This window comes from Anoplophora glabripennis, unplaced genomic scaffold (genome assembly GCF_000390285.2).
Source record: "Anoplophora glabripennis isolate ALB-LARVAE unplaced genomic scaffold, Agla_2.0 scaffold1013, whole genome shotgun sequence".
NCBI classification, from domain to species: Eukaryota; Metazoa; Arthropoda; class Insecta; order Coleoptera; family Cerambycidae; genus Anoplophora; species Anoplophora glabripennis.
In genome coordinates, this window is record NW_019417097.1 from 62,676 (window position 1) to 90,300 (window position 27,625).

At 32.8% G+C, this 27,625-nt stretch overlaps 3 protein-coding genes across 3 annotated transcripts; all 3 read left to right on the forward strand.

Annotated features, from left to right (window-relative positions):
* The first annotated feature begins 3,370 nt into the window (after window positions 1–3,370).
* Window positions 3,371–4,501, forward strand: LOC108915119 (MICOS complex subunit mic25-b). Its single transcript, XM_018721083.1, has 3 exons — window positions 3,371–3,572; window positions 3,765–4,000; window positions 4,139–4,501. Exons 1-3 carry the CDS (start codon window positions 3,464–3,466, stop codon window positions 4,328–4,330), a joined length of 537 nt encoding a protein of 178 aa, XP_018576599.1. The 5' UTR covers window positions 3,371–3,463; the 3' UTR covers window positions 4,331–4,501.
* Window positions 4,502–5,800: 1,299 nt separating this feature from the next.
* LOC108915122 lies at window positions 5,801–16,349 on the forward strand. The gene is made up of 5 exons (XM_018721085.1): window positions 5,801–5,861; window positions 11,521–11,595; window positions 15,226–15,360; window positions 15,475–15,643; window positions 15,943–16,349. The coding sequence occupies exons 2-5, from the start codon at window positions 11,568–11,570 to the stop codon at window positions 16,319–16,321; spliced, it is 711 nt and encodes a 236-aa protein (XP_018576601.1). The 5' UTR covers window positions 5,801–5,861; window positions 11,521–11,567; the 3' UTR covers window positions 16,322–16,349.
* A 412-nt stretch (window positions 16,350–16,761) lies between these two features.
* Window positions 16,762–20,111, forward strand: LOC108915121 (ankyrin repeat domain-containing protein 49-like). The gene is made up of 4 exons (XM_018721084.1): window positions 16,762–16,897; window positions 16,960–17,265; window positions 17,643–17,838; window positions 20,080–20,111. The coding sequence occupies exons 1-4, from the start codon at window positions 16,819–16,821 to the stop codon at window positions 20,090–20,092; spliced, it is 594 nt and encodes a 197-aa protein (XP_018576600.1). The 5' UTR covers window positions 16,762–16,818; the 3' UTR covers window positions 20,093–20,111.
* Window positions 20,112–27,625: the final 7,514 nt, after the last annotated feature.

Consider the following 27,625-nt stretch of genomic DNA (forward strand, 5'->3'; position numbering starts at 1 on the left):
ACATTTTGCATTTTGCATTTTGAACATTTTGCAAGTGCAAGTAACTGAACAGAACATCCGGAGAACGAAATGCATCGTTTATGAAATCCATGTCAATACTATCGAAAAGTTGACCGATAGAGGTGAAACCGCAACGGCAGAAAGAAACATGATTAGAAGATGTAATGCGTGCATTCAAGCCAACGGACGTAATTTTGAACAGTTTCTGTAAATTTTACTCGCCAAATTGATAAAAAAAAGTTAAAATCCTATCTGTTGTTAAATTTCGTTAAAATTGTTAATTATTACTACCTATTTTTTGAATTACAAAAGATTTTCGAAACGTTAGCAAAATGTTTGTTTTTGTTCATAAAAAGTAATTTTTCTTGAAAACGGTTGACTTTAGAGCAATGAACAAAGAGAACTCTTTTTGTGTAAAATTCATCGGCGCTTCAGAATTTGCTATCAAATGTTAATTTTTCCAGTGGCGTAAAAGTTAGGGGTAAAAACCCTTACGATATCTTAAAATCTCCACCACGTTCAATGAATTCGAGAAGGGTGCGAAAAAGTAGCTATTAATAGTGGTAATGCGTGTACAAAAACTCAGTCCTGTAGTTCAAACGGTTAATAAGATATTGGCAAAAAATTTAAAAAAAAAATTAAAGTTTTGACACCGTGTATCTCGAAAACGAAAGGCGGGAGAGAGAAATGGAAGAGGAAAAGAATGTTTCTTTTTTCAAGAGGAATTTACAGTTTTCCGTTGCGGCACTTATTTAGGAACACCCTGTATACAAACTGAACCTCTACATCAGAATTTGGAAATGAAAGGATGAAATGTGAAATTGTCTTGAATACACACCACGATCGGTCACCAATTTTGACGTTTGGTTACATAATTAACCTAAAATTTGTGTTAATTTTATTACAGATATCTATTAATATCCATAATCTCTGATAAAATGAAGAGGGGAAGGGAATATATAAACAATTTAGACTTATCTTAATATTCTCTTGGCTCCAAAATAAAAATTGTGTACAATTTATATGACCTTATTGTATCTGCTTTTGTCTTTAGTTAAATTTCAAACAACTTACCAAAGTACTTTATATTAGACTGCTGCAACATAATTATTTTTGTTTGTTTAGTTATCATACAGTAGTTTTTAGTCTTGAAAGAGTTTTTTTCGGTGTTCGGAGTTAAATGGAGGAATAAAAGAAAAGGAAGAAGAGGAAAAGTTATTCGCACAGAACTTTTGATATAACATTTAATTTTAAGAGAAATTGTCAAGTTTACAAAAATATTAAAATCACATTTCGATAGATACTTAAAGTTTCCAATCGCTCTTCTAACAATCACACATCAATTTGTTATACACCAATAACAATAAATTTAGTCCTTTTGAAGTGAATACAATCAGTTAAATTAGAAATTTAACATATAACTTGTTTTCTTTAAGTCTTTTTCTTGATGATAAACTTAATAGCTCTGCTTGAAGATCGCGTTCAAAGTTTGAGTTTTCAAAATGTGTAGTACAAATATGTCCAGTTATGTGATTAAACAAATCGCGTCTTTTGCACCGTTCCACCCATATCTTTCTAAGCCTTTTATACATAGGAAAAACATTAAATAAAGTTTTTAAATTGTCTTGTTTAGCACTAATAAAAATTAGTATTGCCAATTACAACACTACACCTCACTCCTGGCATTATTACGTGGTAAATTAACAGTTTATATTAAACACTACACCATCAACTTATTAAAAACTATTATCAATAACTAACTAATTACTGCAAAATATCCAAACTATGATTTACTAAAATATTTGAAAAAATGCAAAATTACTAGTCAAGTCGCATGTAAACAAACATGAATTCTAAAGGTTAGACATCTTGTGACGTAGTATGAGATAATCCACGCCCATAATTTCTGTTTATTGCTCGACCGCCTTTTTTACGGACCGTGGTACGGTATGAGGTTGATGTTCGCTCTCAACGAAGGCAATGTTTTTTTAGAAGACGTTCACCGCGCAACTATGCTGTTTATTTCTGCGTATTAAATAAACAAACACAATACATTTTCAATAGGTATAGAATTATACCTAAATTATAAAATTTATATAAAATTAAAAATAATTTTAAATTAAATTGTAGGTGTAGCGGTGCGTCAGTTGTATCACCTGAGGAGCCGCCACTGACCTATACGCTAACGACCTGACCATAATAGCACAATCCATTAACGTAACACACGTTACCACACACTTACAGAACACTAAACCAACTTAAAACCAGGTGCAACAAGTGGAAAGTCAAAATTAACCCCAACAAAAGTACTGCCATACTCTTTACTAGACGCAAAATTCCCCCGACCTAGATATACTGACAATGTCCCAGGAACCTATTTCCTGGGGCCGACATACGCGATACCTGGGCGTGACGATGGACCGGCGACTTACGTGGAATTCGCCCGAGCGAATAAGTGAATAGTGAATACCAATCGAGGTGGTGGTGGTAGTTCAACCGCAGCTAACCTACGGCAAAAAGCCACATTAAATCACTTCAGGCTGTGGAAAACATAGCCTTACGCATGGCCACGGTCCGTAAAGAGACGGTCGCCGCATAAGTCAATCAGCCAATAAAAAACAAATACGTCACCAAATTCCTCAGTTTATCTTCGTTCAACCGTCATCTCTTTCTGACTCATTGCATATCCCATAAGAAAATAAGAGGCAAATTTAAAATTGTAACTTGTACCACGCTCCTTTTAACATAAAATAATAAATGACCCCGCACAAAATGAATGGAAATTGGGTCCCGCTAGATTTGTCTGGAATTGTGATATGTTATAGTTCTCGACATTCTGATGAAAAGTTGTCACTGGCCCAACGTGATCCTATGGATAGTTTCGGAGATATCAGGGGGGCAGTGTGTGATTTTGTCTCTAAGACTGAGCAAGCTTCACGAAGTTTCAAGTTGATGGATTCAAAAACTGAAGCATGTAATGAATTTTGACCAGTAGGTACACAGGGACCCGGACCTTAATGTAATAACGGTACCGGTCCGGTTACGGTTCGGTTAGAAATGCACCATTTCGGTTTCGGTTCGGTTACGGTCCACTAGCTGATATTTGGGTCCGGTTCCGACCAGCCTTTTTCGGTCCAAAGGGTTCTTATCGGTTTTCCCTNATGGGGCCCACCTACGAAGGCTGTCCAGGCCTACACGAGATGAGGCAGGATAAAGAGGGATAATCCCCCTCGATCCCAAATCATTGAGGCCAATTTCTTGCCATAGAATAATGGCGCGGCGCGGCGCTTGGTTTATATTTCTATGGTTTTGAGACCATGCACCACACATCAAACTTTTCCTTTAGAGCGTGGGTTTTCGATGTCGGTGGTCTCGTGAAAAAAGGTTTGGCATGGGCAAATGACAGTAAAACAAGTAAATAGGTAGTGGATTTCGGATATTAATCAAGTAAAAACAAATTAAAATGGGTGGTGCTACAAGTAAAACGAGGAAATTAACTGTAGAAAATGAAGATCCTACAAGTGTGATAAAAGTATCTGAAGGTGTTGTTGACCGTATTAGAGGAAGCCAAAGTAAGGTTATATTGGTTATAAGAATCCTACTAATATTTTTAAATGAGGTAAAAAGTATCTCAACGATTTCAAATTAAAAAAATGTTTTCTAAATATTAAGGACTATTCAGAAATACGTTTTAAATAATTTAAATTTAATATTTTCGATTTTATATTCACGAGTTACATAATATATTTTTATTATTTTTATAGTGGTAAGACAAGAGGTACAACAGAATCCTAGTGTGGTTGCTCCTCCAGCAGGTGGACCGTTCGTGACTGCACCATTATTATTTTTAAATGAACCTAGTTTAACCTCTCTTCAACTTCGACAGGCCCACGTAGCGGAATTAAAGAACAATGATGAATATTGGCAAAATAGAATTAAAACATTAGAGAGTAATCACAAGAAGATAAATGAAATAATGGACAAGGAATTCTCTGAAGCAGTATGTAGTTATGTTAATCCCAAAATAAAAAAAGAATATAGATGTATGTAATTGAAAGTTAGCGTTTCTTTAGTATTCAAGTACATTTAATTTAATTTTATTAATTCATCCATATGATCCGATGTTCTTGTTATGCAGGTGGATGAAATTCAACAAACTTCTCACAAAATAGCGAAGAATTGTGAACCTCCGTGCCAGGATATGAAGAAAGCAGTTATGGAATGTTACAAATATTATCCAAATGAACCAATGAGATGCGCTAAAGTCGTTCAAGCTTTTCAAGAATGTGTTGATTTGAAGAGGTCTTCGGTGATAGCGAATAGAGGATAGTGGAAAATGAAACGGGAAGATAGAGAAGGTATAATATTTCCTAGAAGCTGAATTGCTGTTTTGATTTATTTGTTTTGTAAATAATAAAATAAATACTATTATTTTAATTCGGCGTGTTAAGTAGAAGTAAACGGAATTTCCTGCTGTAATATACAAACTTGTATAATTGTATGGTACAAAAATATTTAATTCTTTCATTCCCTTCCGTTTACTCCAAAGAAGTAAGTATATATTAGTTCCTAAGTAAACTTCCATTAAGAAAAAAAAAACTAAAAAACAGGCTCTCATATTCCCCAATTTTTTTCAGTCACTCTCTAATAATATATTTGCATAATTAAAAATGTAAAATCTGATAATAAAAAACAATTCAACAAATACATGCTAGCACATCGGTATATTTATGTACCTTTGAAAAGTGAGGTAGTTATAAACTTAAATTAACTTTGGGTTTTTATAACTTTGGAGGCATGCAAACATGCCATTTTGTACTTTCTTATATTTAGCAGGTATCTTTGGAGACAAAATCAATGTTTTATCAAATAATTTTCTAGTCTATTGTACCGAGTTACTACTTATGTTAAATTAGTATTGATATACCTAAAACATTTTAATGACTGTGTAATACAACATACCACAAGAGATGGAACTGATGTAAGTTGAAACGAATTTGCGCGCGTAACCAAGCGCTGTTCCGAAAAATCGAACCTATTTGTCACTTCGAAGTACTCTATGTTCGGAGTTCGGAGCAATTACAGGTTACTGCTCCACAAAAAGAGCGGTTCGGTCCACAGGTTTAGCCCATCTTTATTTCCGAGTACTTTGTTGTGCTGGTTTATTTCAAGATCTTTGTTTTTGTTTACTTTACTGGTTACTGCAAAAGCGATAGCCACAAAAGCAAGCGACAGGTAGTCAATGGGTAGAACCACGAAAACAAACATTGATCAAACACAGAATTAATAACTAATTGAGTGTTAAACGCGACTATTAAATGCTATAATTTATAGTACCTACTTATAATCACAGCACAGAAAACAGTTTTCTATGCTGTGGTATAATAGTATGGGGATTGGGGTCAACAAGACTCAAGATCAGTATGTATAAAGATCTAGATCTTGATCAGGAATCTGTGGTATGGGGTAACCCCACTGAGTTTAAGGTTGCGGATTGCGGTGCGGAAACAACACCGACACCGACAGAAACCGTTGAACGAAACGAAAACAAACGAAGTGCATAGTATGGATGGAACACGATCGATTTCTTATTGTTAACACGTTTATATCGATGTTTCAATCAGATTAAGTATCAAATTTGTACATGTACAGATATTCATATTATGAACACTATTCAGAAATATGCTTATCCTGATGAGGATTACCTAGAAATCAATATCATATGCACAAAGTGAAATTAAAATTAAAAGTCTGTTATATAATTACTTCTTGCCTTTCTTGAAGAATAAACGTAATCAACTAATAACCTACAAAATATCAAAATAATCCTTCTGTTTGAAAATAGTTTAGATATTTAGGAGGTAAGTATTCAAGTAAATTATAATGTTATTGTGTCAATTAAAAAAAATTATAATTGCCCCAAGTTGTCAAAGCTTTAAACTTTAAAGAAAACGTAACGTTACTGGCGTTACTGCATTGCAGTTTGGTTTGCAGTATCAGTAACAGTATTCAGCATCGCATTGCGTATTGCTTTTTGTGTTTGTTATTGCACTGGTTTTCATACCTCCGTCCAATGTTCAAAGACACGTTCTTTTTTTGTAATACTTGTTTAAAAATAATACAGAAAGCGTTAACTCTGTAGGTTTTATTCGCACTTGCTTCATTATTTAAATTTTTTTAATGTCTATTAAAGAAAAACGAAAATGTTATTTTTATAGGAATATTCTTAAGTCTTTAAATAATGCTTAGAAAATTAATGATACTTTAATTAATGCACAAAGACAGAGTTGCCAGTTATAAAAATATTATAGCTAAATTTAGAAAATAAACTTTTGTTATCTTAAATAATTGCCCGAACTTTTTATTTGTATAAGAGATAATTAAAAACTGCTTATCTTTCTCCCTAATACCACTTTTAAGGCGGAGATGTAGATCATCCCTGGATCATCCTAATTTTTTTTATACCCTGAAGTTTAACAATACCTACTATTTATCGATTTTATGACTAACACCTTAACATTAATCAGTACAGTACCTTTCAAACAAAAGCCTCTTGTGCAAAATTTCGATAAAAAATACACTAAAGTTATACCTTGTTGTTTCGATCTGCGCGATCTCAAAAATTGCGCAAAATATAGAATTTGAAAGGCGGAAGACACGTCACCTGTGTCATGGAATTAGAGTACCTACCTATATGTCAAAACAGTTGAATGCTAATCAGAATTATATACCGGGTAGGCAAGTACCGATGGTCTATCTGAAGTTACGTGAGAGCGATAAAGTAAGCCATAGAAATCCATTTGATAGACAAGGATGGGTATAGTGAAGGCGTCTAATAGTCACCGCCCATTTCGCCCTTCCAGGATCTTATTTGTGGAAGGGCGAAACGGGCGGTGACTAAGAGAAGCCTTAATTATAGCCATCCTTCTCTATCGCATGGATTTCTATGGCTTCCCACTAAACACGAAACGTAAATGAAACGTTGCAAATGAGATGTTTTGTTAAACATTTGAAACACTTACTAGAAACGTTTCTGTTTCATTACAGAAATGTAGCACTTGAAAACTTCTTTAATGAAACATAGCCGAAACGTTCCAATTGAAGAGAGTTTGAAACATTACTCGAAACATTCCCTTTCGATCTCGAAAACATAACAGACGAACAACCCTTTGCTTTTTTTGCTTATCTTATGGAACATTCGACATTAGTTAAATTTTGCTCCCAATCCCCAATCCCTCTCAAGTCTCAAGCGTTAGTTCATTTGCCTTTGTTATACAGACATAAACAGAAAAAAAATTGTGCTGGCATATTTATAACAAGAACAAGTCTAGAAAAAATGTATGTTCGTGACTTCCGTAGACTGCGCGTAATAGCCCGAGTTTATTTGTTTCCCGTGATCCCGTGTGTCGTTTTCAATTCGTAATTCGTATTATGTTAGGTTAGGTTTGCGGTTTGCCAGTTTGCCTTGATTCGTTGTTCTCCATTTTTACTTTTATAATTTGTAGTGTGTGCAGTTGTGGTTATTGTAAGGTGCAAATAAAATAATGAATATTAATGCAATATGTTTAAAACGATATGTGTAAAGAGATTTCCAATTTTGCGACACATCTACCTAAACAAAGTTATACCCACTACCTATTATAGACGAGGACAAGGGACAAGAACTAAGAAAATGGAATATGGACTATACGTTTCGATATAATTTGATGAGCAACTACTTAGTGAGAACTATTTGAAATATGGATGAATCAAGTGAAATTGACTTCATTTATTTTATATTTTGTACAAATGTTTATATTTGTTTATGTGTATAGGCATGCTTAAATAAAAGAGTTTAGGTATACTTACAGATATTTATTTTGTCAAGATATGATTTTGTATCGTTATTTCTGCTGTATAATTTATTATTATTATTAAAAGGATAGATGTAATATTGACTATGCGTAGAAGAAATTGTAACTTTATATTATTTTTCAGTATTTAATGTTATTTGTTTTTCATGTACCTACCATTTCAAGATTCATAATCATAATTAATTTTTTCTAATTATCAGTTCGTCATTGTTACCATATTCACGATAGTCTCAACATTAGAAAATTTCCATTTTAGAAGCGTATTTGAACAATATAAAATGATGTGTAGCTTTTTTAAAATGCTTCTGATATTGTTTTGTGACATTTTTATTTGTATGACCAATCGCAAAATTCGTTAATCCATATTAGAAACTTTTTTCAGTGCCTTCTCAAAAAGAAAGAAATTCTTGGTAAAAATTGCCGCATCCCCAAACTAGAAGAGCATATTTATTTATTTATTTATTTTTAATATACAATGTAGGTAACAACTTTTTTTGTTAAATTTTTTGAGAAGTTGTCTGGAGTTCGAATTAAGTCATTCATAATACAAATAAAAATATCACAAAAGAGTATTAGAAATATTTTAAAAATTACACTATTTATACTATTTCAAAAACGCTTTTGAAGTGAAATTTATCTAAAGTTGAGAGCATTATGAGAACAATATGGTAATAAAATTATTATGTTACTCAAACATTTCTGAAAATATACTGAAACGTAAAACAAAAATACCGAGTGCATAAATGGAACATAAAAAGAATGTTACTGAAACCAATTTTTTGAAACATTTCATTGGAAACGTATTTTGGGGAGGACATCTTGGGTTTCTAGAACGTTACCAGAATGTTGCATGGATTTTTTAGGAAACGTTTCAAGAAAAATGGAAACGTTTCTGAAACATGTCGGAAACTGAAAAATGTTTAGTGGGTTACTTTATCGCTCTCACGTAACTTCTGATAGACCATCGGTACATTCCTACCTGGTATTTCGGTTCCGACAGAGAACAGTTCTAGGACGGTTCAAATTAGTTGACCATTCCATTCATAAGAACATTTAAGCCACGACATATTGACAATTAACTATTCTGAACTGTTGTAGGACCAAACAAGTCTATTCCCAGACAGCAATATATATTCCCAGAATAATCCAAGTATATTCGATTTAGAACATTTGATTATTCCTAGAATCTGTTTTAAATATATTTATACTTTTGAGAATATTCATAGAATCATCATATTGGAATATCTCAGATAAACTTAGAATATACATTTTGAAGTATTCTGTAGATATTCACAAATATTCAAGGAATATATATAGAATATCTAAAATCAGAATATTCTTACACGAATATACTTGGTACAATATTTAATAATCAGATTATTATAAGAATGTACCTAGAATATATTATAGATGTGAAATTGAATATGAGAGATATTAATATTTCTGGGTAAGTTCTCTGAACATGTTAGTAATGTTCTATGAACCTGTTTTAAACTTTACTGTGAATATAGTCCAATTATATGGGTCTTTAAATTGTAATTTTGGTCAACTTGCCTGAATTTTTTATTTGAAAAAAAAATTACTGTCATTTAATTGTTATTATATACCTTAAACTAACTTATATAAAAAATTCAGGCAAGTTGATCAAAATTGCGATTTAAAGGCCCATTTAATTAGACTAATATTCATGGCTAAAAATATAAAATACGGGACGAGGGTAATTAACTACTCTTAATAATAAATTCGTTAACTATTTATTTTATTTTTTTTCACTAATAACATTTCTGGCATCTCTCTCAGTCTATTTCTTCTCGGTTACCAATTCTGAAACACAAATATATATTTTTGCATTTTCTTTTTGCTGGACTGTATGTCAATATGTGAAAAAAATTTGAACTAATAATATTCATCCTTTCTAGATAAAACGGTTCCACTTTGGTTTTACATTTTTGATATCATTACTATTTTCAATTGAACGTACTTCTTTAACTTTTAGTAGAAAATGTATTCCTATTTTCTCCACCACAATAAACGTTAGAAGTGTAAAAAATGAAAACAAGAAGTGATTGGCCCAAGCTCATTTTATAACTAAAGCCAGTTCTATATCCCTGAGAGATTGACTAAGATCTCAGCAAATAATGTATCAATCTCAGTGTTACTAGGACTAATGTATTTCTGGGTTTTATAAGAGATAGTTCTAGGACGGAATTTTGCAAAGATTTAGGCTTAGCGACACTTCCACTAGATGAGTTATTTTCCAATGAATTTTATGAAGGTAGTTTTGTTGTAACTTCATTAATCTCTATGAAACTGCCAATACATACCACATTTTATTTCGTTTTCTTGTCATTTCGTTAATTTAAACAAATAATAGTATAGCCTTAAAGAAAACTTACTTTGTAGTTTATATGGTCTCCAGGTCTCCTTTCTTCTTTCTGCCATTTTGTCACAGTTTCTAATTCTAATCAATCTTAAGCATAACAAACACCACAAAGCATTAAACCTGCTTTGTGCAAAATACAAAATACTTTAATAATAATAATTCATTGTTTATGCAGCACTTATTATTGTAAATTGATTAAATTTTACTCGGTATAAATTATAATGTATTGTATTGATGGACAAGAACATGTTAAACTAACACTGTTAACCATTTTCTAATAAACTGCAATGAATTACCAACTGGCAACTACAAATACAAAACATACGACAGGTACTACCAACATTAACAACATAATATTTTGATTAATTTTCAACTTTTTGCATAAAATTGGAATAAGCGCAAATTCGATTTAAATAGGGCCTCCAAATTGTTAAATTAGAATAGGTATTCAGTTTTATTGCCTATTAAATAAAAATTACAGTTTCTTTAAACTACGTATATCCTATTGAGAATGTATTAGGAATATTAGTTGAAGAATATTCCTGAGATATTATTATTAGCATATATATGGAGAATATCATATGTATATTTAAAAAGGGATCTTCTACGAATATTTTATAAGCATATTAACATTCTATGAACATTCTAGGTTTATTCAGAATATATATAATCTTTTTACAAGGTTTAGAGAATATTCTCAGAATATATGGGCTGTCTGGGTTTATGAACTGAGAACCTCATCCATATATGCGAAATTTGAACAGGATTTTTTTTCTGTGTGATCTGAATGTTGAACAAATTACCGAATATAAGAGGTACTATATACGACGAGCCATATGTGTACCTTGGAAGTCTGTTAAAACAGTTGAATGTTAAATCAGTTCAAAATTTCAAAATTTATTTAAATGATAGTGCGAGTGATTTACATAAACGAGGGTAAATGATTCTTTAGTACAGGGGGTGTGACGTGAGAAAAATAATATTGCTTGTGGGCGCACGAAAAGATTGTGCCGAAAACCAAATGTAAGTGATTTAATATAACTTTCAACTGTTTAGCAATAACCCTTGGCAACCAAACTAGATTTACTTTTAAAACATAGACAAACTTCAATAATTGAAAACCCGTTCGCTAAAGTGCTAATAAATTAATAAATAATTAATTGGGTTACCAATCACTAATAATTTAAATTTCTTCCACTTTTCGCTTTTGTGGCCTTTTAAAAATATGTTTGTACTAATAGCTATACTTACTTATTTTCATGCAGGCTTATTTCTAATTTGTAGTACGCTTCTATCTGAAAAAAAAAGAAAAAAATATATATACATACAAGATGGAAAGTCAAGATAGAAATGTTTTGGGTGAGTATAAATCTTATATGCACTTTAGATATCTTAATATTCTGTACAGTGTCATAGCCAAGACCAGGTGCCATACTCTAAAATTTGCAGAGGGCGGCAATATTTATTGTTTATCCAGAGTGTAATAGTTTTCATCTTAGTAACTAACTTCGGAAGCAGGTAGAACAAATGAAAATAAATTGACTAGTTATATGTGTGTCTATATGTGAGGAACTCAACCGTTTGTGAAATACAGGATGTTCAATGAGTTCAAGTTGTACCACGGCTTCAGCCAGATATTTCTTAGTTCATATATGTATTTATTTGTTTATTGTTACTAAAATAGGTGTGAAGAAAACACAAACGGTATTATTTTTTAGAATTCCCTCATCACTCATTCTAAGGATTTCGAGTAATACAGGATAAATCATGTTGATTGGACGGAAATACCGTTATCACTCCTCTAAATAAAGAAAGAAATTTTCGGACACCCCATATTTCAGTCCAGTCAATGGTGAAGATTTTGTGTTTTACTCAAGTCCATAGCAGATATAAAAATTTCACAAGAGACAAAAGATCTCTAAAAATGAATTTCGTGTCGTATTCACAATTTAAAAAGGGGATGGGAATCCCAAAAAAATAATATTTTATTTATAATTAATTATAATATTTAAATAAATAAAGACTTACACCAACTAGAAAATCTGTGGCTCAAACCGATTTAAGGGGGGCGTTTATATGCACAATTTTAGAAAATCTAGACAAGTTAGAAACAATATCTCTTCACTGTACCAGTTGTAGGTATATACAGGGTCGGAAAGTCCCCATATGGTTCATCGGCCGTTATGTGAGAGCGATAAAGTAAGTCATAGAAATCCGTGCGATAGAGAAAGATGGCTATAATGAAGGCGTCTCATAGTCACCGCCCATTTCGCCCTTCCACAAATAAGAAGTGAATCTAGACAACAGTATTAATACATTCAAAATAAAGAAAAAAGCATAATTTTACCTCGTATTTATGTTAGGTACTTTTCCTAAATTTTGTACGCCTGTTGAACATACAGAAAATCGCATACGGTATGTTACTATAAATATAATCACACCCCGCGGAATGCTCCCTGGTAACACAATCGTGTGCAATTCTAATACAAGTTGTTTCAAGTTTACTTGAAATAGTCAAATTGTGTCAGATTGTTTTGTGTCTATTGCTGAAGTTTATATCGTTTCTTATGCAAGATACTTTTACAAGTATCTAAATTAATACTTGTACCAGACTTAACCAAAAGTACTTGAGTCCAAAGGAGTGAATTAGTATAAGTCAACGTGTTGCAGACATAGTCACTTGCTTTAATTTATCCCTTTGTACTCAAGTGCCCTGAATCAAATCCATTGAAAGCTTTGATCAAGACAATTGCACAATGAATCTTGCAGTAAACCTGATGCAGGTTTCAGCAGTAGGTACACAGCAGTCTTGTATAAGTATCTTGTGCAAGATTTTGCTACCAGGGCTTTTACGAAACTATTAACACATGCATTAATCATAATAATTATTGAGTATCTTTACATATTTGTTGGATAAAACAGGAAAGGTACATTTTCTGATATTTAGATGTTCTCCGTGATGCTTCAATGCGAAAATTAAAGAAAGTTGCTCTAGTTTAGCGTTACGCCTCTTGGATGGATCTATTTGATCTATAATTGTCTTACTAATAGTGCAATTTCTTGTCTGTAAAACACCAGATTTAATTTTGTTTGAAGAGATATAGTTTCGTGGTGTAACTTAACGTCGTATATCGTGGACAAAATCCGTGTATATAACAATAAAAAATTATTTTCACTTGTTAGACCTGACGCCGAAATTATCAAAATAAAAACCCCATATTTCTCCTTCATTATTTTTTTCTGCATTATTTTACATATTTGATTACTGTGCTGGTCCTTTCTGACTATGGACTTGATACAATGGTAAATACATACAGAGTGATTCATTAACAATGGGAAAGTCGAAAGCTGAAGATACTACACGTGAAATGGTGACCATTGGCGCAAACATGCCTTATCCGAAAGTTGATAGTTTCGGAAATACAGGATGTTGAAAGTTAAAATTTTAAATCGTTTTTTTTGCGATTATTCTGAAAATATGTAGGTTAGGAACTTGAAAATTTGTGAAACTATATTTTTTTAGGCGATGAATAAGATGTGTGTTGTAATTTCAGCATTGCTGATAGAGGTCGCCAGTTACGACCAATTTCACCGAAAATTTAGTTAATAACTTTTTACCCTGTATGTCTAACATGAAACTTGATTCAAAACCTGAAAGAGCAATCATTTTTTCATTAATTGTGTATTCTTGTTTCATTTCGATATCTCGATCCGTTTTCGAGAAAAATCGATTTAACGAACACTATGTTTTGATAATACGAGAAATTAAAAGCGAAACAAACCATGTGTTTCTTCGTGTTATTACAACAATTAATAATAAAACAATTGAAATTATTGAAATTCGTAATAATGATTTGATGTCAATGTTCGAAGAATCCACTGTTGACACTGATACACTTTACACAACGTTTTCTGAGATATCTTCAGATTCGAAACAACATATTGGGATTGCGTCTGACTTCGCTGGCAGCGATTCGTATTCTTTGGCACAACTCTTCACATGAACCAATAGATTCTTTGTAAACTATATCATTCATTCAAGATCAAAAAGAAAAATCAAGAGGATTGAAGTCCGGACTTCTGGGTGGTCAAGCAAAAATGATTACATGGCCAATCCAGTGATTTGGAAAAACTACATTTAAATATGCACGCACTGCGGGTGGAGTTCCGTCGTGCATGAACCACATGTCTCTTCTTAAATAAAGTGGAACTTCTTCAAGCCGTGGAAGCATTTTTACTTGGCCACCCAGAAGTCGGAACTTCAATCCTCTTCATTTTTCTATTTGGAAGAATTTATTGGTTCGTGTGAAGAGTTGTGGTAAAGAATACAAATCTCTGCCAACGAAGTCAAACGCAATCCCAATATGTTGTTTCAAACTCGAAGATCTCTCAGAAAACGTTGTGTAAAGTGTGTAAATGTCAATGGTGGATTCTTCGAACACTGACGAATTTCTTTTCTTTTATTGTTAATTGTTGTAATAACACGAATAAACACTTGGTTTGTTTCGCTTATTTCTCGTATTATCAAAACATAGTGTTCGTTAAATCGATTTTTCTCGGAAACGGATCGAGATACCGAAATGAAACAAGAATACACAATTAATGGAAAAATGATTGCTCTTTCAGGTTTTGAATCAAGTTTCATGTTAGACATACAGGGTAAAAAGTTATTAACTAAATTTTCGGTAAAATTGGTCGTAAGTGGCGCCCTCTATTAGCAATGCTGAAATTACAGCACACATCTTATTCATCGCCTAAAAAAATATAGTTTCACAAATTTTCAAGTTCCTAACCTACATATTTTCAGAATAATCGCAAAAAAACGATTTAAAATTTTAACTTTCAGCACCCTGTATTTCCGAAACTATCAACTTTCGGATAAGGCATGTTTGCGCCAATAGTCACCATTTCACGAATAGTATCTTCAGCTTTCGACTTTCCCATTGTTAATGAATCACCTTGTACCTATAATGATTTCTGAAATTTTAGATGTTGATGTTGGTTTGTTAATAAGATTAGTACAACATTTCCCTCATATATATGACCATACACACAAACACTTTAAAAACGGTATATTAAAGGAAAATACTTGGAGAAGAATTGCTGGCACTATTAAAGTACCCGGTGAGTATACTTATAACATTAACTATTTGACAGCAATTCTATAATGTTAATATTACACGTAGATTTATGTAAATATTCAAAAACAAATATATTGTTATTCCGGAATTGTTGCAGTTGAAGATTGTCTACGAGTTTGGAAAAATTTGAGAGATAAGTTTACTCGAGAACAAAGGATTTTAAAAAGTCACCCTCGCGACTGTCAAAATTTATCAAAATGGGAATTTTATGATGCAATGGAATTTCTAAACCCTTATATAAAAAGGAGGCGAACAGTTACATTGCGGTACGCAGTTGTCCAGAAACAAATGGGCCATATTTGAAGAATAACTCTTGGGCGGAAATAATCTGATGTAGATCCAAGTTATCTTTTGTTTAAAAAGTTACGGACCTTTTTGCCATGTTTTAATTTTGAGAAAATGGAGATGTTTATGAAATCCCATTTTAATTGTTAAAAAGAAATAATTGTATGACCTGTTCACTTCTGGACACCCTGTACATACCTTATAGATATATTTCATTAATAGATACTTAGATAGGTATTTTATTTATACATTTTGTGTATTTAGAATCTTATTTTTTAAGGAAACGCCCCTCATTTATGCAAATTACCGCAAAAGATAATTCAAATCCGCCATCTCCTACTTCGAGTGTAAAATTATGGGATCCCATAACTGTTAAATTATCACCTGAATCTATGACACTACTTGAAGGAGAATTTGATGATGGTTCTGGTGAAATGGAAGAGGCCACATTTGAGGCTGCTGAACTGTCAGAAATTTCAACAAGAATTAAAGATGATACAGATCAACAGAGTACAATAAATATAGTACGCCATCAAACTTCAGAAGAAGCCTTTGGTGCTTATATAGCCACAAGGTTGATGGAGTTTCCTCCCGAAATCAGGCAAATTAAGAAAGCAAAATTGTTTAAAGACTTGGAAGAACCAGAAGATGTATCCTAAAATATTTATTAAATGATATTTAATGTTATTTGTTATTAATTTTGCATACCTATCAACCTTATTCAGATTTAGTTTTTTTTTTGATAACCTATTAATTTACATTCTTTTCAATAACAGCAGTTTCTATTGTAAAACAATTGAAGATTACAACTGGAAAAAGAAGTTTTGTCACGAAATCATATTTCCGAGAAAAATAATTAGTTTAAAGACTTGTATTAGTAAATTTCAGTAAAAATCTTTGAGTTTTATTTATGAAACTATATTAAACCAGTCACTAGCAGCATTATAACTAAACATTGCATTTATGTAGACAAAAAAAAGCTGTGTACAGGATGTCGACCGTGCTGCCCCCTGGTAGTGCAGTGTAGCCTTAAAAATTGTGGCTGGGGTAATCGTAGAAGAAGAAGAACACAATAATGTAACCATAACATAACCTAAAAAGGAAGTGTCAAGTTTTAAAAAATTGGTGAATCAAAATTGAAATCAAGGACATTAAAATGGTAAGTGATGATAGGTTTTCAGTAAGTGGCTGGGAAGATGATTTAAAAGATATCGATGAAACACGAAACCCTAATGGTAAGTAATAATAATCGACTATTTCTTTTTTTTGTAAATCGTTTGTGATTATTTTTATTTAGATAAAACAGAATATAACATTTTACATGCTTGTGAAAAAGGAAATTTAGAAGAAGTTAAGGAGCTAATTGAAAGAAATCCATATTTAATAAATATTAGTGACAAAGATAAATACACACCATTACACAGAGCCTGTTACAGTAACAATATCGAAGTAGTAAAATACTTAATACAGAAAGGAGCAAACATTAGTGCAAAAACTGAATTGCAATGGGAACCTCTACATTCTTGTTGTCAGTGGAATCACAAAGAATGTGCAGCTGTCTTAATACAAAATGGTGCAGATATAAATGCTACAACAGAAGGAAGTACGTATATTTCTCATTACCTACTTACCTCGTTATATGTAGGAAATATATGTATATTAATAAGTGGAATAGTTTTTATTTATACTATTGTTAGATCATAAGCTATGAAATATATATTATATGCAGTAGTTTAGGTCATATGGCCAAACGCCTAAGTGTACATTGTAAAATACACTAGGAGTGAGTGTTTGAATTCAACTCTGCAAAATGTGCATTCATCAAATTATATCTCCCGTTGGTGAAGTTTTGAGATTTGTTTTAAATATTGTTTAAAAATTATGGAAAACAACTTATTTGACGATTATGTTCCCTTCATTATAACGTAGTGTGATTGTAATTTATAATTTGTTTTTTAAACAAATTTTATGTTATTACAGATCAGACACCATTACATATTGCCGCTTCTCATGGCGCTTCATGTGATACAGTTCAGCTACTGCTTATGCATCCTTACATAGACCCTACTATTAAGAATAACAGTGGAGAAACTGCTACTGATATAGCAAGGAGAAGCTCTAGGTATTACAATGTATTTGACATGGTCGACCCATTATTAGATATTAAAAACTTACGGTAAGTTTTTTTTTTTAGAAAATTGATATCTGTTATTACAATATACAAACATTAGTTCTTAATTATAACTGATCTTTTAATAAGTTTTCCGCTCACATCGACACTGTTGGTATGGGCAGGTATGCAGAGGTGCTCACGTCACATATGTAGGTATCGGCTGAAATATGGGTTTGTTACTACTGAGGCAAAGGTTTGAGCACTGTAGTTGAGCTATCGCCATTATAGACGTACCTCGGAAGAGGTTGTGGTTAGGCAAAAATAAGCTTGTTTTGGAATTTTAGGTGTAGGTTTCTGGTTCATTGATATCAAAAGAGGCATAAGAAGTTATTGAAAGTAATAATCCTAAAAGATAATTCTTAACAAATCATTTTGTTTGCATTTTGTTTTTGGCTTCATTTTTTATAGTATATGAGGGTGGTCTGAAAAGTTTCCGACCTCAACATGAAGATGGCAGCACTCGTAAATAAAAGCTAGTGAATTTCGTTGTTCATCTGTTGACATTTACTCACCAAAGTTTCAGCCATTTTGGACGCGCAGTTGTTATGTAACAGTCGTTTGAGTGAGTTGATGTGAGTGTTTTTATGAAAATGGACAAAATCGAGTATCGAGCTGTCATTAAATATTTGTTTTTGAAAGGCAATACGCCCATGCAAATCAAAGATGAGTTGGATTCTGTGTATGGAGACTCTGCACCATCATTTACCACAGTGAAATTTTGGGCAGCTGAATTTATACGTGGCCGTAAGAGCTTGGGAGACGACTGCCGAATTAAAGTGAGAGAGATAGCAGAGGTTATGAACATGTCAAGAGAACGTGTTTGTCACACATTAAATCAACGTTTAAACATGAGAAAGCTGTCCGTTCATTGGGTGCCGCGTTTGCTCACGTTAGACCAAAAACGTGTTCGAATGAACAATTCCAACGCTCTGTTGGCGCAGATTAGGCGCAATAAATCCGAGTTTTGGCGCCGATTAACTACTGTAGATGAAACTTGGATACACCATTATACGCCTGAAACAAAAATAAAGTCCAAACAGTGAACTGCAAAGGGGGAACCGGCTCCAAAAAAAGCAAAAACTGTTTTTTCGGCTGGGAAAGTGATGGCGACTGTTTTTTGGGATAGTCATGGAGTAATTTTAATCGATTATCTTCAAAAAGGAAAAACCATTGCAGGAGCATACTACGCATCATTACTTGACAAGCTGAAGGCAGAACTTGCGGAAAAACGGCCACATTTGCAGAAAATCCTGTTTCACCAAGACAACGCACTGTCTTACACCTCAGCGGTTGCCATGGCGAAAATCCATGAATTACGGTTTGAACTGCTTGACCATCCGCCTTACTCACCAGATCTAGCTCCAAGCTACTTCTCTTTGTTCCCTCATCTAAAAATTGCACTCAGAGGACAGAGATTTTCATCAACTGAAGAGGCAATCACCTTCGTGAACAATTATTTTGCAGAGAAAAACGCCGAGTATTATTTGGACGGGTTACAGAGATGGGAGCATCGTTGGCAGAACTGTGTAAAGTTACAAGGAGACTACGTTGAAAAATAAATTTTTTTTTTTTGAAAAAATGTTTCTTTTTTAGGTCGGAAACTTTTCAGATCCCCCTCGTATATCAGTGGTCGGCAACTGGCGTACCGCGGTTCAAGTCCGGACCACGAAAGGTAAAATACTGGACCGCCAAAAAATTTTTTATGATAGATTATTTAAAAAATATTTGTTTACGTTTGAATGCCACCCTTCTAATTTTTTCTAATACTTTACAATTGTGTAACTGATTTAAGTTCTTCATGGTTACTAAGCAGATTAAATTTGAGTCTAAATTAAAATAAAAAATTAGTAAGAAATATGAATTTTTTTTCTGGACCACATTAAAAATTTTCAAAAGTATCCGGACCCCACCTAAAATTACTTGCCGACCCCAGGTATATATTTTACGTTCTTTTTATTTTTCTATAAATCTGCATTACTCTCAGAATGTTTGTTTATAAGTTACATGTTCTTTATATTTGTTCTGTTATTTATTTATAAATAATAATCACTAAACACAAAAAAATAGATTGTAAAAATTTGTTTGACAACACCTGTGCATAGTGAGCATTTCGCATAAAAATGAAAATATGCGTGTCACATTTTCTTTTCCTAATTTAATTATCTCTTGTAAAATATTGCATTACTACTAAGTAACTTTTTACACTAATGGTAATCGCCACTGAAATGTATAAAATTGTTTTAGGTATTTGAAGTGAGGAACCATTCTTAAATTGACGAATATTTAAAATGTTTGTATATATTTTACAATATTGATGGAGACAAATTTTATTCATGTAACGATCCTCTGGAATAAGCATTGGAATTTCATTAGAAATTAAAAATGAGTTTGTTATAATAAATTTTATTGAACACCTTTATTTTTTGTTTTTATATTGTTATTATTTCCATTTTTATAACGTATAAAAAATCACAAATAATTTTGTGAGAAACGACCTTTTATGCGGGCTGCATGCTCCGTTCAGCACCGAATTCTATTCGCAGTATCCATGAAACAGCCAAGATCATTCGCAGTATAATAACCATGTATGTGGTTGTTTCTCACAATACCATTAGCAAAAAAGTTTTTTTACACTTGTGTGACACTAATAACGCTTTCATAGTAACTACAAATTAAAAGGTCACTCTCTGCCAGTAGATATAGAGCAATGCTTTGTTCCAGGCATTGAGTAACAATGACAAGTTATGACATATTTTGTAATATGTAGATGTATATTTCACTTTTTGTAAGGCAATGAAGTTATACAAAATATACTACTAAAAAAGTCAAGGGGTACTTATTACTACAAAGAAATTACATACTTTTTTTACTGATTAAATTGTACTTTGCCTACTTTCTGAAATATTTATAAATATTTGAAATATTTTAAATATGCAACTATTTTTTGTGTAGATGTATGAAAATTAAAATTTTACTCTTATATTGTATTAATACCAACACTCATTGGTACACTATTTCTATAGCTATCGCCCTTAGAAAGAGTTCTTAGTCGTAAATTTTTGCAAAATTCTGTTTTTAAAAAAATTTCCTGCAAGATATGCTTATTGGTGAATATAGTCACTTTCATCAACAACTCTTGTAGCAGATAAAACAGACACTCCCAATGTTCTTCAGGTTTTATGGGCAACTAAATACATTAATCTAAATTTTCCAAAAGCGGCAATTAAAAAAAAAATTATGTAGTCTTGTAAATAGTATTGATGCGGAGTGATTTTTCAGCACTTACAACATTGTCCTCACGGGCAGAAGGACCAGGCTGTTGGAAGAAAATGTAGAAACGGTAGCAATGTTGGCTTTCAACTAACAGTATCTGATTCATGTTAACATTAAAAATGTAGTGGCAATATTTTTTATAAAGTGAGAATTTCTTTTATTTTATAGCTTTGTTATTCTGTGACATGAAGATTTGTTTTTGGTTTTTTGCGAATAAATGCAAAATTTTGGATTTTTGTTTTATGCAGTAGAATAGCTTTGATGCTTCTCTTTGTCGAATCAATGAACAGTCCACTCTACTCGTTAGGTTTATAACATCCATGTTTTAAGTGACTTATCAATCCAACGATATCATTGCAGTAACCTAAGGAAAATGCTTCATCATTAGAAAAATATTCCTTATTTTTGTACCGATAGTAAATAGCTTCCACTTTTCCGGCTTGCTTAGTATTTTTTTTAGCCATGATGGAACTCTGTTCCATCCTCTGCCAAGCCCAAATCTCAAACATCATTTACTTTTTCTTTTGATATTGTACCTACCTGTCTTTTTCACAATGTGATATGGAATATATTCGTCATCACTAGTATCACTAGCACTATCAGTGATAGTTTCATTGCCACCCAAAATTCCTCCTTCTTTAATATCTTGAAGAAACCTTTCTCTCTGCTCAAACCCAGTCAAGTTATTCACTTTGAGGTTCAAAACCAAAAAATTTTTTAAAGCATCTTTCGTATGTTGTTTGATCTTTTTCTATTAGAAAATGTTTAATAGACCTGAACTGACCTCAACCCGGATCTGATTGTATCAAACGGACATCAGATGCGGATTCAACGACTCCAAAAACATATAGATATGTAGGTTTCCTTTGTTTTCAATTGATTCTCTACATTTGACCTTGAACTGACCTCAACCCAGATCTGATTGAGTCAAACGAACACCAGATTCGGATTCGGAGACCTCAAAAACTTATAGATATATAGATTTTCTTTGTTGGCAATTGATTCTCTACATTTGATTCGGTTTCTGTGACCCCAAAAACGTATAGATACGTCGTAGGTAGTTTGTTGACAATTGATTTTCTACATTTGACCTTGAACTGACTAAACCAGAGCTAATCGTGTCAAACGGACACCAGTATCGGATTCAGCGACCCCAAAACCATATGAATACTGTAGCATTCAAATAAGACACCTTAATAAAATACATATTTATTGTTGTGTCCCAGTATCCTTGGCTAGGAAATTTTATACCATCCTGTATCGGGTAGGAACACAATCAGATATCTAGTTTTTATAACTATCAAAGTCCGGTCGTGCGCGCTTCACGCGGAGTAGGGCGAATATTAAATTCGAAAAAGAAACAGAGAAACGGACAGAACTTCTTGAAACGCGGGTCAGAAATAAGTACGTGAAATCGTTCATTCAACCTGTGCCGTAGTAAAATTGCAACAGAATTATTAGAGTAGCCTCGATGCTGATATTTTGAACTGTACATCGTACATTACATCACCAGCATCCAATAGCTTTCCTAATAGTCAACTAAAAACTGTCAACTCGCCGGAGGTTGCTCCGTAAGTATTAATTGCCGATCTTTTTTATTATTGCAGTTAGGTATACCGTGGTTTAAATATCCACAGGGCAAGTAAGTTAGTAGTAGGCGTGTACCGCGTTCGAGTCCCTCCGATCAGGTTGTACACCTGGTTATGTAATCAGCACGTGTCGCCCTGGGAGCCGTACTCCACACCTACACGATCCCCGTTGTCTCCACCAAGCACCAAGCCTGGTTGCTGCGTCTTCCCCGTGGTTTTCCACAGGGTTGTTAGATTGGGCTACTTATCGCCAATTGGGCTATCTCAGATGACTTTCGGCTACTTGAAAAAAAAGCAAAAATAGCCAGTCGCCAATTTGGGCTATTTCGAGTTTTTACCAGTGTCGGCAATCTGTACAAATCGAATGTTAGAATACTATATTTATATGTAGAAGAGTAATCTGTGCTAATAGTAAAGTTGTTGTTTGTTGTCAGTTGTACCATAGGCAAAATAATCTAGTTTTATAATAATATATATTTGCCTTAGTTAACTAATTATTACAGAAATGAAGTATTTATTTATTGTCAGAGAATTATTTTTGAATTTAAATCTAGTTCGACCGAGTTTCTAGATTTTACTGCGAACTGTGACCCGTATATTTAAGCTGTGCATTCTGTAAACTGTTTGGATTTGGAAGTCTTTAGTAAAATGCCTAGATCCTAGGAACTTTAACCTTTAGCACTTATTGCTGCCATCTGTTGAGTAGTAGCTAAATTACATGTGTCAAGATCAAAGTGAGCTCAAATTTTTCCCATGTTGCAGCTACTAGATTTAGAGACAATCAGACAATACTAGATTGTTACGACCACAGATCAAGAAAAGACATAGATAAATAATTCAGGGTATTTGTTTGAATCTCAAATGATTCATGTTTATATTTACTATTTCCCGTGTTGTGATTGGTTCATTTAAGTTTCGCGCCACTTTTACGCTCACATTTTGACATTTGCCAGAAAAATCGAATTCGCCATTGTTGTGCTTCGTAGTGTAATCTAATGTTATTGCGTTTTTAATGATTTCGTGCTTGTTAGTAAGATTTTTTCCAGTGAAAAAAGTGTTGAACAATGCCGAAGAAGTGCCGTATTTGCAATATGTACCAAATGAAAGAAAATCAACGATCGTTCCATAAGTAAGTAATAATAATCATAGACGTAGCAATAAAACAAGCTGTTGGGGTTAAATTTAAATATTTCGCTTTGACAAAATTTAAGTGCTAAAAAGCATTAGTAAATATAAACAATGGCTTAAAAAATTTAATCGATTTTTTTATATGTTACAGATTTCCCGAAAAATCTTTTAATTAGAAGACACTGGTTTAGAAGCTTAGGAATTCCATATACAGAAACAATATACCTATGTATGCTCTAACCACTTTTGTAATAAAATGCAAGATAATATTCTTAGGATAAGGCATAAGTTAACAAAAAATATTTGATTTTATAATCAATAAATTTCTATTTGAGTAATATGGTTGTCTTTTTTCATTCATAACATTCATTCGATAGGGACAACCTAGAAATAAACCAATTAACAGCTTTATTAGGGACAAACTTTAACTCCAGTAATATAGCCGTAACACGCAATGTAAAAATCTACACGTAATTCTATATAAAATATATATTTAAACCTGTTCTAATTTTTAGTTTTCTATATAAATTCACACATATGTGTTTGTGATAGGAAGGGCTAATGGACCGACTCTATAAAATGAATTATAATTTTAAAATATGGTCAATCTTTTAGTTTCCTATATACAAATTTTATAAATTCTATGTAAGAGTTGATACCAAATTTTACACCGTGTCATACAGCTATTAAAATTAAAACTAGGGTATACCTACCCAAATGGAATTTAATTACTTTGTTTTGTTAAAATCTTGTGAAAATCATATTTATTCCCAGCTTAAGAGTATGATGAAATGAATCATTCCTTTTGTATACATATAAATGAGAGTAAAATTGTGTCAGTAGATCATCTCCACCGTATTCCAGGAAGAAGTAAATGTAGGGGACTATGAAGTTCATAAGTAATCAAATAGGTAGAAGAAAAGTTAAATAATGTCATAGATACCTTAAGAAATAAAACAGGCTTTCTTAGCATACCTATTAATGGCACCATATTTTCCCATATTACTAGTTATCTGCGGAAAATAAAATTTACAATTATAATTATTAAACATGTTATTTTTGTTGCAATCAGCCCCTATAAAATGATACGCCACTGCCTATGAGGGAATGTAAATACAACTTCCTCACCCCTCCCATGAACTATTTTGGCTTCAAACCACATAGGTATAAATTATGTATCTATGTCTTTTTTTGATCTGTGGTTACGACCATAGTTGTACTTGTATGTATTATATGTTCTGTTGTTGTATTCTTACCCTTACCTGAGAACAACAAGCAGTTACTCTATTTCTCAGGGTTGTCCTCAGACTCACAGAACAAACTTAAACCCGAATGGTTTTAAACTTCAAATGTATAAAAATTATAAATAACGGTTTTTGTTACTAGATGTCAGGCTATTTTGGGCTACTTTCAATTTTGTTTTGGCTACTAGGTTAAAAAAAAATCTGGCAACCCTGGTTTTCCATTACATAGACTTTGACACAAGATTTTGATTTCCATGCCAAATTTTAAACCTATTTTGTTCACATGACGTAACCATATTTAAATTTTCCTAATTACTGGATATCTGATTATGAAGTATATCTATGTATAACTGTGTATATTCTATCCGTCAACATTTAATATTATTTCATTATGTAAGGTACTTGTGATCACAAATAACCCACTATTTTGACACCGTTATTGTATTATTTTACAATTATTCAATACAAAAATCTACATTTGAATGCTGCGTTAATCTTCACTTTTTTTTGACTTATTATATAGGTATACTTATTAAATGTAATATTAACTCTAATGCATTTTTGTAGATTAATTTAGAAGGTATATTTCATACCTTTACTTTACTTCATTACATCAAGTATTAGTGTAGCCATTCTTCAGTTTGAATAGTTTCTAATAAAACTGTTTTTAAATTTTATGTTTTCTGGTTTTCTTTCGTGATGTCTGTAACTACCTCAACTCGCCAATGTTATACTTTAAATAGATAAAAAAACATCTGTATTTTTGATATTGACATTTATCACTTTCATCAATATTTGTTTACTTATTTAAAAGTGATTGGCGCCCCTAGAAATAACCCTTAGATTGCATAATATATTTATTCCCTACCTGATGTGAATTAACACTTTTACCTTACCCACAACCTAGCCATAAAAGAGCTGCCGATGCATAAAAACAAATAAAGTGTGGTAATCTAACAACAAATAAAGAAATAATCTACGCCATAATACATACCATGATCTTGTCTTTCGGATCTGCCACTTTTTTTGTGGGGCTGTTTGTGAATCGGGTGATATTAGTCCTCTTAGTGGATTTCATGGTTACAGAAGTATGAAGGAAATTTATACACGGTGTCTTCAAAATATGTGGTGAATGTAATACCAAAGATTCCTTGGATCAAAATAAGTTAAATTTGTGTACTATATCTTACAAAAAAGGTTTGTGACGTTTAAAAAAGATTAAAACACTAATTTGATCAAAAAAGCTGTATATTAAAATACAGGGTGTTACAAATTAGTAGGTTAACCCGTTAACCACATCTGGAACCTGGGATTCCTAATCTGGGATTTAGGGAGGGTAGCTTTAAAGCTACAGCACTTAGGCCCCATTGGGCCCCTTGTACTTCCTTCCACCTGAGCCGCTAACCAACCTATTACAGATAAAAAGGTGATGACGTTGCTCAGGGGGATCTCTCTAATATAGTCCATAGAAGGCCAACATTCTCCCAACGCGGATTCTCTTATTGACGAGACGGCAGTGCATTCGCATAGTACATGTAGTACTGTTTCTTCCTGTTCACAACCCCTACAAAGAGGTGTTTCACACTTCCTCATGTTGTGAAGGTGCTTCCTTAGCCAGCAGTGTCCAGTTTGAATACCTGTCATTAGGTGAAGATTTGACTTAGACATGGCTAGGTATTTTTTGGCTGTATCCTTGCTGGGGTATTTTAAGAACTCCTTAACAAATTGACAGCTATTTGTATCAATCCACCGTTTCATACACTCTTTGTGGGTGTTTTCTTTAATAATTCCAATAAGTGCTGAAAGCGGAATCACACTGGAAGGACCTGGTCAAAAAATATTGAGATTCGATGCACTCTTGGCTAACTTGTCAGCTTCTTTATTGTAATTGCACCGCACAAATATGCTGTTGGAAAATGAGGCCACGATCAGTGCCTGGTTGCATTCCCATACTGACTTAGTCACTATCTTATGATTACGTAAGATCAGTAATGCTTGTTTACTATCTGTGTAGATTCTGATGGTACCATGCCAATCAATTGCCCACTGGTATCGGATATGCAAGGATCTAGAATAAATTCCACATCCTGCACCTTCCTTCCTTTTTGATCCATCTGTGAAGACGTTGATTACATCTTCGCGGTCGGTCTCCCCCGTTAACCACATATTGGACTAAAATAATGGGACTTTTCTTATGTCCCGTTTCATTTTGCAGCCCTTGCTTCAAAATACAGGGTGTCAAAATTAAAATTTAAAAAATGATTTTTATTGATAACTCCGGTGATTGTAGAGATATTTATTTGAAATTTATCACATATTTTGATCTTAAGTCGGCACACTTTTTGTGTAATTTTGGTTTAAAATATCAAAGAGCGAACGGAGGGGAGGGGGTTGCAGTACCCATGGATCCCAATTTTTTTTAGCACCTCTTACTTGCCAGGTTTTCTGGTTAATTTTTCGCTTTAGTTGTACATTAGAGTTCGAAACGTTACTATTGTGTCAAAATCAATTTATTTACTGAATTGCAATGGTATTGTCGGAAACGCAACGCATCGA

Bases quoted from the DNA above. Each gene is read 5' to 3' on its own strand.
- LOC108915122 (XM_018721085.1), top strand. From the start codon at position 11,568: ATGGAAAGTCAAGATAGAAATGTTTTGG. The intron at 11,596-15,225 runs GTGAGTATAAAT...CTGAAATTTTAG, and splicing joins TCAAGATAGAAATGTTTTGG to ATGTTGATGTTGGTTTGTTA. The intron at 15,361-15,474 runs GTGAGTATACTT...GAATTGTTGCAG, and splicing joins TGGCACTATTAAAGTACCCG to TTGAAGATTGTCTACGAGTT.
- LOC108915119 (XM_018721083.1), top strand. From the start codon at position 3,464: ATGGGTGGTGCTACAAGTAAAACGAGGAAATTAACTGTAGAAAATGAA. The intron at 3,573-3,764 runs GTAAGGTTATAT...TTATTTTTATAG, and splicing joins CCGTATTAGAGGAAGCCAAA to TGGTAAGACAAGAGGTACAA. The intron at 4,001-4,138 runs GTATGTAGTTAT...CTTGTTATGCAG, and splicing joins ACAAGGAATTCTCTGAAGCA to GTGGATGAAATTCAACAAAC.
- LOC108915121 (XM_018721084.1), top strand. From the start codon at position 16,819: ATGGTAAGTGATGATAGGTTTTCAGTAAGTGGCTGGGAAGATGATTTA. The intron at 16,898-16,959 runs GTAAGTAATAAT...ATTTTTATTTAG, and splicing joins TGAAACACGAAACCCTAATG to ATAAAACAGAATATAACATT. The intron at 17,266-17,642 runs GTACGTATATTT...ATGTTATTACAG, and splicing joins AAATGCTACAACAGAAGGAA to ATCAGACACCATTACATATT.